The 12,380-nt window shown below is 34.8% G+C and overlaps 1 protein-coding gene across 1 annotated transcript in view; it reads left to right on the top strand.

The window, feature by feature from the left end:
- LOC110372938 (dynein beta chain, ciliary) overlaps positions 1-7,543 on the top strand; it is a 28,862-nt gene extending 21,319 nt beyond the window's left edge. Inside the window, exons 51-66 of the mRNA XM_064043130.1 lie at positions 341-710; positions 822-962; positions 1,043-1,213; positions 1,374-1,610; positions 1,711-1,790; positions 1,869-2,145; positions 2,389-2,580; positions 3,038-3,209; positions 3,459-3,634; positions 3,904-4,146; positions 4,425-4,607; positions 4,691-4,750; positions 4,855-4,968; positions 5,182-5,324; positions 6,609-6,756; positions 7,259-7,543. Coding sequence (XP_063899200.1) covers positions 341-710; positions 822-962; positions 1,043-1,213; positions 1,374-1,610; positions 1,711-1,790; positions 1,869-2,145; positions 2,389-2,580; positions 3,038-3,209; positions 3,459-3,634; positions 3,904-4,146; positions 4,425-4,607; positions 4,691-4,750; positions 4,855-4,968; positions 5,182-5,324; positions 6,609-6,756; positions 7,259-7,420 — 2,869 coding nt within the window. The 3' untranslated portion in view covers positions 7,421-7,543. The remainder of the gene's footprint in view (positions 1-340; positions 711-821; positions 963-1,042; positions 1,214-1,373; positions 1,611-1,710; positions 1,791-1,868; positions 2,146-2,388; positions 2,581-3,037; positions 3,210-3,458; positions 3,635-3,903; positions 4,147-4,424; positions 4,608-4,690; positions 4,751-4,854; positions 4,969-5,181; positions 5,325-6,608; positions 6,757-7,258) is intronic.
- The last annotated feature ends 4,837 nt before the right edge of the window (positions 7,544-12,380 follow it).

The raw sequence follows: 12,380 nt of genomic DNA, 5'->3' as shown, positions 1-12,380 counted from the left end.
CAGTAACCCGGGCAACCCGATACCCCTTGGTTAGACTGGTGTCAGACTTTCTGGCTTCTGACTACCCGTAACGACTGCCAAGGATGTTCACTGACAGCCGGGACCTACAGTTTAACGTGCCATCCGAAACACAGTCAATGGTGTCTAAGATATACTTAGAAAGTACATACAAACTTAGAAAAGTTGCATTGGTACTTGCCTGACCTGGGATCGACCCCGCGCCCTCATACTTGAGGTTGGTCCTTTACCCACTAGGCCACCACGACTTCAAAATTCCTTTATCAAGTATTTAAAAAAATTATCGTTTGACAACTTAACTTACCACAATTTATTTTCACAGAGCTATAAAGATAGGTGACAAAGAAGTGGAATACAGTCCAAACTTTAGGCTGATCCTACACACAAAGTTAGCCAACCCCCATTACAAGCCTGAGATGCAAGCCCAAACAACACTTATCAACTTCACGGTAACTCGCGATGGTCTAGAAGACCAGCTCCTAGCTGAAGTAGTAAAAGCAGAAAGACCAGATCTAGAAGACTTGAAAGCAGAGTTGACGAAACAGCAGAATCAATTTAAGATTCAGTTGAAGTCGTTAGAAGATGATTTGCTTTCTCGATTGTCATCGGCTGGTGATGATATTCTTGGTGATACGGCCTTAGTTGAGAATCTGGAGACTACGAAGAAAACTGCTGCGGATATTGAGAAAAAAGTAAGAGACCTTGTTTTCTAGAAATTATCAATGTCAATTGAGATTTCAAAAGTACAGTTTCATAGGATGTGTAATGGAACAACTTTACTACGTGTCGTGTTTTGATTTCAGGTAGCCGAAGCTAAAATTACTTCAAAAGAGATTGATGTAGCTCGTGAATTCTATAGACCAGCTTCAGCGAGAGCATCCTTGCTGTACTTCATTTTGAATGACCTCAACACCATTAATCCTATATACCAATTTTCTCTCAAGGTACATATTTATACGACAGATGGCCTACGTGTAATATAAACCTAGAGATAAATAAATTAATCTAAATATCTTACTTTTAGGCCTTCAGTGTAGTATTCCAAAAAGCAATATCTCGTGCAGAGCCAGCTGATGAACTTGGTCAAAGAATCAAAAACCTTATTGATTGCATTAGCTTCTCTGTCTACCAGTACACTTCGAGAGGACTTTTTGAGTGCGACAAACTTATATTTGCGTCTCAAATGACATTCCAGGTAACAATTAATATTATTTTCATTCCAGGTAACAATTAATATTATTTTAGGTGAATTAAAATAATTCGATGGTCCCCACTTTGTGAAGATCTCAATTCTATAATATACTTTACATAATACACATACAATGTTTTAAACGTAAAGACTTGCTTCCTTTTAGGTGCTTCTCATGAGTGAAGAGGTATCATCAGTGGAACTAGATTTCTTCCTTCGTTTTCCCATAAAACCTCACGTAACTAGTCCAGTGGATTTCCTATCTAACCAGAGCTGGGGAGGTATCTGCTCTCTCGCCGGTAAGGAAGAGTTCAGGAATTTGGACAGAGATATAGAGACATCGCCTAAGAGGTGGAAGAAGATTGTTGAAGTTGAATGTCCTGAACGAGAGAAATTCCCTCAGGTACACCTAAACTTTTCATTATTAGGTACAACAAGATTATAAAACTAGCAACGCACAAAAATTATCTTGAGAATTATTTTGATGCATAATACATTTTCAGGAATGGAAAAATAAACCAGCTCTTCAAAGACTGTGCATGTTAAGAGCTCTGAGACCAGACAGGATGACGTATGCTGTAGCGTAAGTACTAGAAGCAAGGAATATGTTAATTTACATGTAAAATACAGCAGTATTTAAAACTTCTATTCCACCATTCAGAGCATACATCGAAGAAAAGATGGGCGCGAAATACGTTGAAAACCGAACAGTAGAATTCAGCAAATCCTTCGAAGAGACCAGTCCTACTACTCCAATATTCTTCATCTTATCTCCTGGAGTGAACCCGCTGAAGGACGTGGAAGCTTTGGGCAAGATCATGGGCTATACGGCAGATAATGGCAACTTCCATAATGTGTCGCTAGGTCAGGGGCAGGAGATTGTCGCTGAACAGGCTATGGATGAAGGCTTACAGAAGGGACATTGGGTGGTTTTACAGGTGAGGTATCTAAAGTTATTCAGTTGCTAAGATACGAATATTTTGCATTTACAATTATTTGGTAAAAGGGTTAGATTGCAATCTGACGAAGGAGAAACCACCAAAATATAGGCAAATACGAACAAAAAAAAAACTGTCAAAAATATTGCTTATCCTTGATAAGTTCTGGGTGATAACTCTTCGTGTTCTCTCAAACTCAACATAGAAACTCGTTTAAACAGAAGTCTGATTTATCTTTTCCAGAACATTCACTTAGTAAAGAAATGGCTACCGAACCTAGAGAAGAAGATGGAGAGTTTCGCAAACGGTTGCCATGACAACTTCCGTCTGTTCATGTCAGCTGAGCCGGCCGCCACGCCTGCGGCACACATCATACCGCAGGGCATTCTGGAGTCCAGTATCAAGATTACCAATGAACCACCTACTGGGATGCAGGTATTCTTAGACTGTACTTTGACATAAGATATGGATAGGGAATCAAGTTTTAATAAGTTTATTCACCCGTGTCTTTTGGGAACAACTACCTATACCGGGATAAAATATAGCCTATGTTACCCGGAAAGAGTGTTGCTTTGCAATAGAGAAAGAACTTTTAAAATCGTTCCAGTAGTTTTTGAGTTTATACATTACAAAAAAAAACAAACAAATCAAAACACAATTTGTTCCTCTTTATAATATTAGTTCATGTGAGAGGAGGCCTGTGCCCAGCAGTGGGACGATAAAAAGGCTGTAACAGTTAACAGTTATAATATTAGTATAGACATGGCCTAAGGGGGGAGGATAGCTTAAAAAACTTTTATTACTTTTATATTTTAGTCATGATAATGATGTCTCCTAGTATTTATTCCACATTTTTTTAAGAAATGATGATGTTAATACATTATATTAACAGGCTAACATCCACAAAGCACTAGACAACTTCAATCAAGAAACGCTAGAGATGTGCGGTAAGGAAGCTGAATTTAAGGCGATATTGTTCGCTCTGTGCTACTTCCATGCTGTCGTAGCTGAGAGACGAAAGTTTGGACCTCAAGGATGGAATAAAATCTATCCTTTTAATGTTGGTAAGTATTTGTACAATTTTGAATTTGACCAGTCTAAACACGAACAGCCTTACTACAAAAACTTAAACATCTGTTGAACACTTGTCTAAAAAATGTGGCTGCAAAACGGACCTTATTTCAACGTCATAATCTGTCATTTTTTTGGACAAGTGGTCAACAGACGTTTAAAAGCTTTATTTACCTTTATATGTTAGTCCTATTAATTGTGCTTCTAAATTTCCCTTTCATGTTTAAAATTGCCATTTCTAGGTGATTTGACAATAAGCGTGTTCGTCTTATACAACTACTTGGAAGCGAATGCGAGAGTGCCATGGGAGGATCTTCGGTACTTATTTGGAGAAATCATGTACGGTGGACACATTACTGATGATTGGGATCGTAGACTTTGCAATGCATATTTGGAAGAGTTGATGCAACCTGACTTAGTAAGTTAAATATAATTGTTATATTGGTTGATAATTGGGTCTTTCGAAGTTTTTATGTGGTTTGAACATTAATTTATATTTGTGGATATAATGTTACTTTCAGTCAAAGCATGCTATGAGTATAAAAATATAGAATCGTACGATTTTGTAGGTAAGGCAAATAAGATTTAAGAACATAACGATTCACTTTTAGATCTATGTTCGTTGGTGTGCTAATATTGTTACGATCACACGTAATGTAATTTCACACTTTCCTTTCCATTATCCAGGTAGACGGTGAACTCCAACTAGCTCCTGGGTTCCCAGCTCCCCCCAACACAGACTATGTAGGCTACCACCAGTACATAGAAGACGCCATGCCCGCCGAGTCCCCCTACCTCTACGGCTTGCATCCCAATGCGGAGATAGGTTTCCTTACTACAACTTCTGAGAATCTTTTTAGAACAATATTTGAGATGCAGCCGAGAGATGCTCAGGCTTCTGGAGCTGCGACTGTTACTAGGGAGGAGAAGGTTTGTTTAATCGTGTTTTATTCTTGTTCATTTGTAGGTCTAAAATGGATTTTTTTTTAAATTATAAAGTCGTCTAGTAGGTTAACAGCTGTAGTGGTGATTTATTCTACATTATATTTATTTTTGCTTATGGCAAAAGTAAAGTAAATAAAAGTAACTAGGTTTTCCCTTAAATGTGTATGTGTAGTGTATGTATTTTTTATTCTAATCGTTAAAGTACTAAATATAACATTAAAATCTCAAAAAAATTATGTCATAATAGAATGACTCCTCGACAGGTAAAACAAATGCTAGATGAAATAATAGAGAAGCTACCAGAAGAGTTTAACATGACTGAAATCATGGGCAAAGTGGAGGAGAGGACTCCCTACGTCATTGTGGCGTTCCAAGAGTGTGAGCGGATGAACTATCTCACTGGAGAGATGAAGAGGTCGCTACGAGAATTGGACTTAGGGCTCAAGGTAACATTTATTGCCATTGACCTAATAAATTTGAGATTTGAAAGGCTATGGAATAGGTAATAATGAAAGTTGCTTGATTTTAGGGTGAATTGACAATTACATCAGATATGGAAGATTTGGAAAATGCCTTGTTTTTGGATCAAGTAAGTTTTCTTTAGATTATAAGTTTATTGTTTTATCCTTATCATGTATTAAGCTAGTCTTTCATTCGTTAGAAATTCAATAACCATTTAAATTAATTTTACAGGTTCCAGCTATTTGGTCAAGTCGTGCATACCCATCTCTGCTTGGTCTCTCAGCTTGGTTTGTGGACCTCACCCTGAGGTTACGAGAACTTGAAACATGGGCTACCGATTTTGTCGTAAGAATCAATGCAATATATCTCAATACTCAATTCTTTATTAGCATCTAATAAGATCTCGTTCATTTTGACTCGTTGTTCGCCGGTTTTGATAACTTCTTTACCACTATTGAGTACAACCTTAATTGGCAAACGATGTTATCCCTTTTGTCTTTTTTGCTTCTTTATATGAAAGTATCTACAGACCAACCTATGCTATCTTTCATGATTTAGTTGCCCGCATCAGTATGGTTGGGCGGTTTCTTCAACCCTCAAAGTCTACTGACAGCCATCATGCAGAGCACAGCGAGAAGGTACGAACTGCCGCTGGACAAGATGTGTCTGCAGTGTGACGTCACCAAGAAGATGAAGGAAGAGTTCACGTGAGTATTAGTGATTCATAAAACAGATTGAGTTTAAAAGAGTATTAGATAATCAAGCAGGGAAGTATGAATGTAAGTGTAAAGGTCATGAAAGGTAATGTCTGCAAGGGAAGGAAGGCTAACATTGGTAAAACTGAACATCAACTGAGATATACAAGTTTTAGAACAGAAAAATATCGTTGGTATCATTTAATTCTGATATAATGACAATATGTAGGATTTTTTGAAAGGATTAAAGTCAACGTGAACCAACCAGGATTTCAATGCAATCAAGATGGATTTGGGACTATCAGATGGATAATTACATAAATAAAATTGTGTCGTTTTTACACCACAGGGCTAGTTTTTGATATGCTACTCGTAGTTTATAACCAACTCTACAAACTACTGTCAATATAATCATAATATAATATTGTAAATTTTTCTTTATTATTTTTGTACTTTTCATAGGTACTGGTGAGTAACGACGCTACATTTAAACATGGAATTCTAAGTATTGAAATATTGGCCTAAAGCGCCATTTTAGCTTTAGGTATACAAAAAAATTGGCTGAAATATCATACAAAGTCACACGCTATGATTTAAAAGCAGCACACGAAGTTGTAAGACGGATTAATTTATATAACAACTGGACCTTTGTTGCTTTTGGTAGATTTTATGGTAGAAAAATAAAATTACCAAAATGTATATACCTAAACGAGATATTTTGTATATTCTGCCTATTTCCAGGTTGTGCTTTGCTTGTAGCGTTTAAGGTTACATAAAGCTGTATCAACTTTAAATAGAATACTAAAATTAAATAATGTAAATGCTAGCTAAAAAGAACAATTTCGTCTTAATTATTGCAAATTGTACTGCGTCATCCCGTAAGCCGTTTTAGTTGTTAATGATGTACATACAGTCCTACGTAAGTTTTCTTCTAGATATAGTCTACTTCTTCTTAGGTTGTCTTCCTCTGCTATATCTAAGCTTACTTGTCTTAACTTTATTAGTACCTATTGCCAGTAAATGGTTATTTGCATTGTACATTTTGCTGAGATATATTAAACGGTATAAAGTCTGTGTAAATAAACTTCATCTTCATCATCATATCCTCTGGTCTTTAGATTCATAACAACATCACTTTTCTGGTAAATAAAATCTTACTGCTTAATATAACTTATTTTCTTACTCCAAGATAATATTTTCATCACTTCAGAAGAACATGAATCCAAAGTCCAGAATATCATCGCTCATCAATTCATTCCCACACTATTCTAACTCCACACAACTCTCTAGGATCGCAGACACGCGGACCGCACCACGCGATGGCGCCTTCGTCCATGGTCTGCTGATGGAAGGCGCGAGGTGGGACCAGCAAGCCGGCATCATTATGGACTCTAAGCTTAAAGATCTGTTCCCACCTATGCCTGTGATTAATGTTAGGGTGAGTGCAATTTAATAAGGACAGATTCATCATAAGTTCGAAGTCGTAGTGACTTGGTGGTTAAAGCAACTGCCTCTCGAGTACGATTGTGGTGCGGGTTGTAACCGTTACTTTATCAATTTTCTTAGTTATATGAAATTTCTAAATAGGTGTTTCTTGGTGGCACCAATGACTGAGTAAAGGAGAAAATAAAATACATTTTGAGGCAGCCTGGACTTTCCAGTCTAACATTGTCAATCCGTCTTGACTAGCCGTGGTGATCAACCACGTGGTAACTCTCATTGCTTCCCATTACGAGATTGAGAGGGTACCTGTGCCCTGCAGTCTATACAAAAGGTTAATGATGATGAGTTTATATTAAATAAAAAAAATTACAGAAGACCAAAATTCACATCTAGAATTGGATGCATTTCTGTAATAGGGTCTAACTTTAGTTTGTGTTAAAGTCTTCAAGAATATTTTTCTACGGGTGTTCTAAAACGGCTAATTAATTTGATTTCAGGCTATAACCCAAGACAAGCAAGATCTCCGCAACATGTACGAGTGTCCAGTATACAAGACGCGTACTCGAGGACCGACATACGTGTGGACGTTCAATCTGAAGACCAAGGATAAGCCAGCCAAGTGGACGCTGGCAGGAGTCGCATTGTTATTGCAGATATAATTATTGTTTTTGTTTTTAGTAATTTTTGAAATACTATTTTGAAGATAAAAGTATTATTTTGTGCACGGCTTACTTTTGATTATTGTATTAGCACTTATGTATATATTTGGTAATAGCGATTAAATCGTGTTGGGATACGGGTACAGGTTTCTGTTTTTTATTCTTTCATGCAGATTTTAGAGAATTTTAGTTACAGGGCACCTATTAGATGTTCATGGTTAATAGTAATGAAAATAAATTTTATTTCATGTTTTTCTTGATTTTTCATTTCCACTCCTGCATATTTTAATCGTGTATTCCTATTAGGCGTAGCAAAACCAATAAGCATTGAACTAAAAACCCTCGTTTAAATTAATGCCATTCACGAAAAAGTTCTATACATTCACTTCTTTACATGCAGCTGACTCATTTACCCAAAACTTAAATCATATCCCAAACTAACCTGACCTTTATTCACGCCTAAAATCTAACAGGCTCCTACAAAAAAATATGCGAACTTTATTCATAACCATGAGTCATCACGCGGAAGATTTAAAAAAAATGCCGGCGGCGACAATATGTATACAGCTCTCAACATTTGATTCTGACCTTCTGACCTCCGTCATGAATATTCTGACCACAATAGATCCAAATGACTTTCTCCTATGATTTTGTTAATGAATGAATATATTAATATCTGGTACAGCTTTCTCGATGTTGTATTGGCTGTATGGATTGGACAAAAGAAATGAAAACTGGTAAATATCTTCTAGAAATGCGACGCAGACTACTGATCTTTACAATTTTTTTGCAATGTAATTGTGTGCTAAATTTTATTTTCTTAAAAGCATTATCTCGGCTTTCTTGAATAAAATAAATAATTTTTGATACCTGAGTGGTGAAAAACTGTTGTTAAGGCGGTCGTTATCTTTTGTTATAACTGCAAACGTGTAGACAAATCGGCTGACGGCAATGCATAAGTGAAAATCAGAATTCATTTGTTTTATATTTTTAAGTGTTCTGTATAATAGTTTTCCTTATACAAAATACCTATGTATAAACGAACACACCTGCAGACGGATAGCCTGACGCTAAGTGAATTTTACAAATCATTCATTTTTGTATTTTTATGGGCACTTAATACCTAACGCATAAAAATACATCTAGCCTGACATCTCATACAATAATCTAATGCTCAAAGAATGTGTCAAAAAACGTGTTGTTTTAGTAATACAACAAAAAGCTTTAAAAGCTTATTCTCCATGACCTCTGGCCCTGACGAGCAAACTACTCATCAACGTCTTGAAATTATCACAAGACATCCACATAACATATCTAAGTTTAGCTTAGCTAGGTTTTGTAATAAACGCGTGATGTCATATGTTAATATTAACGATTATAGCGAGCGTATAACTTGTATTTCTATCCGTAAATCATAATTAGATATATTGAAATATCTATGATAGAATGACGAAGAATGTGTCATCATGTCAATTTATTTTTGGTGATACCTAAATCATTAATTCTAATATAATAAAGAGGATATTTTTTTCGGTTTGTTTGTTTGTAAAAGGGTCCGAAACTAATGACGTAGGTATTTGAACAATTATTTCACTGTTTGAAATCTTCACTAATTCCAAGTAACATAAACAATTTTTCAACGGGCAGAAGCTTCACCCGGGACGCGGGTGAAACCGAACACAATTAGAAAAAAATCTATTGGTGCTGAAAATGAGGTCGTCATACAGCTTTGAGGTTTTACAGTACCTATGCAACCCTATACTATATATTTCTTAAATAAATTAATTTCCAATTCGATTATAATCATCGGGTATTGTTTACCTACGTTATTTCCATGGTGACAGAATTCTTAATCGTAAATATCGATGATCGAACCGAAATCGTTTATTGACCAGGATGTTCTCTGATTAACAGTATCGTAAAAATGTTCTCAAGCAGAAGTATATTGATAGGAATAAATTAGTTCATTGTGGCAATGTTGATGAGTTATTTTCGTTAATTGAGGATGACACATTTCTATATCGAGAAAAATAAATTATTTCTATTGGAGACTTTAATTGAAAGAGGTATTGAGAGCAAAACAATCAAAGGAGTGGACATTTTTAATTTAATTGCTAATTCAGAAATTTTCGCAAAAATCTACATAATATTTTGCAAAGATATAATGTCTTCATTTCTTTTTATGTTTCTCAATCCGACTAACATTGATGAATTAAGTATATTTCCGAAATTATACTCGTATATTTACGAAGTTTTATGCAATCTGTATTCTACATACATTGGTCTAAATAAAACAATATTCTATTAACATTTAACAGCAAAACATTTCCCTTTCAAAACACAATTAGTCTAGCATTAGCTATTTCTGTTCCGTGGGCGTACATTAGCATGATACACACTGGTAGTTAGTCCGTAGTTAGGACCCTACTTAATTCCCTTGTAAGCACAACTTGGTACATTGAGTCGTAGACCAAACATGTGAAATCGAAAGTTAATGAAATGAATTATTTAGATATTCTAATGTAGGATGCGGGGCGAATTTGTTGCGTTAATTTTGGTGTCTCGGAATGTTGCTGAGAAAAGGATAAGGTTTAGATGTTTCTTTAAAGATCTGTGTATAATTAATGACACCATTCAGAAAAAAATAAGACTAGACAGACAATAAATGTTTATCTCTATCATTTTTATCTATAGCTTGTTGGCATTATTAGTATTAATTGAAGTAATTTACTTCAATTACAGAGGGACGACAGAAAACTATCGGGAAATTACGATAAAATATAAATATACTGATAGTGATCGGTTATTCTAATATACTAAAAACTTTACAGCAGAAATAGAAAACGTTTATTTGCAAAACAGTTATACTTACTTATATACTTCGGCATACTAACTGATTTCCATTACGGCTCATTATAAAATCCGCCTAAACAGACCAAGTGATATATTTGCCTCCCACTAAATGATGTTAACCGACAAGAAAAAAACATTAGTTAGAAAACACGAACTTTAAATAAATAATAAAGAATAACATATAATTAAAGCCTATAATTATTTATTCATTAAATCATGTCATACCTATTATGAGTTAAAATTCTGGTTAAAATTCTGTTTTGATGGTAGAGTGCGAACAAACGCCTTTTGATCAATGATTTTCTTGTCAGATTTATAATTAATGAGCAATTTTGCGTTTCCTGGTGATGGATCTATTAAAAATCTATAAATATCAATCAAGATTATCAGGGTTCATGTGTACTTATTTCATTAATAGGTATCAAATTGGATTTTAAAACCACGATTATTTAATGACTCAATATTGGTTTTATAAATCCGGTTATTATCTGGTATGTAATCAAATGTTATGCTCAATTCATTAATGACTGATAATATTTTTTATTTATAATATACATATATATCCCAATCTATCTTTTATTTTTATTTAATAAACCACTATCGAGCCACTCCTACTTGACAAGGATCTTTCTTATTCCTCTATCTATTGGTGAAATACTGTTCAGTAGTTACTTAGTTTATCGGAAGTAGGTATAGAGAGAAAGATAAGTGTGACAGAGGCCTATGAGAAATCTTCATATCTCGATCATATTAATTTAGCTTCGTATGTATCTACTTAATTCATCCAGTTGCCATCAAACAGCCAGAAATCAGTGAATAGGCGTAACATATGTATGTTTGTGTTATGTTAAATAGAAAACACTCTTCACCTTGACACCTTACTATGTACCTACTTCTAATTTGAAATCTATTGTCTAAGCCCGTGTGGGTCGACGATGAACTAACTTCATAATAAATATCTATTCTTTATAACTAGGTAAGTAGGTACTTGGCTCTTTTAATTATTGAAACATCTTCATTATATTTTTATTACATTTTCAAGTAAATTATCGGTTTTTTTTCGACCTTTATACGGATTTATTGTAAGTACTTAACCTAGCAAAGATTTTGAATGAGAGAGATTATTATGATTGAGATATCAATTTCAAAGGAATGGCTTAGCGAGGATTTCCGGTATTTTTATGTTATTAAATTTTATTTTAATAAATATATGTATGTTATTAGGAAGGATTACAGCGATGATCGCAGGAAATTACCTTCAAAAGGAATTTAAACCACAAATCGAAATAAAATTAACGAAAAACTACCAACATTAAATGCAGTTTTATCTTGATTGATCGATTCTTGTGACTACTCTAGGTATTACAAAAAATATTGAATACAAACCCGAAACCTAGTAAAACCAGTGTTCTTTATAACCTTTGACATTTAAATAAAAGTAGCCTACTACATTACAAGCGGTACTCCGATCGCATCACACAATAAAACAAAAACACATCTGCCAAACTGTGTCTAGGTCATGACATTGGTAAGGTCGAACGAATCTAGATCTAAATTGGGTCTTCATTCCTTTGGACCTATTTTTTTGGTCCCAATGTCAGGTAGGGACCTGTTTAGCTGTTCTGGAGCACGCTTTGTTATTTAAATTTTGCACCTTTCGGATAGAATTTATGGAGATGTTTGGGAATTTTAATTTGGAGTTCCAAAAAAGTATTTTGGGAGGTACAAAGAGAATTCTAGTATTAACTACGTTGGGTAAGTCATCAAAATACGTTTTTTAAGGGTAATCTCTGGATCGCGCAACTTGTGCAACATTTTATAACAGAATTCGAAGGCCTATTTTAAATAATTAAAATCATTTGACTTCGTTTTTGCTACCAAACTCATACCTAATGATGCTTTTTTAATATATGGTTATTTTTGAGTGTGATAGGCTATGTTTTATCTTGATATGGGGTATTAGTATTAGTACCACAAAACAGTTAGTCTCATAGTTTAATAGATTAGTTACTAGACAGTAGTTGACTACTTAGAAGATGCGAGTGGGTTCCCCACTGACTCACGATGTAAACAAGACGAAAACAACTGTAGGTTGTAATCTGAAGTC

This window comes from Helicoverpa armigera, chromosome 3 (assembly GCF_030705265.1).
Source record: "Helicoverpa armigera isolate CAAS_96S chromosome 3, ASM3070526v1, whole genome shotgun sequence".
Classification (NCBI taxonomy): Eukaryota; Metazoa; Arthropoda; class Insecta; order Lepidoptera; family Noctuidae; genus Helicoverpa; species Helicoverpa armigera.
The sequence above is the reverse complement of the archived record's forward strand: the minus strand, read 5'-3'. Positions and strand labels throughout refer to the sequence as shown.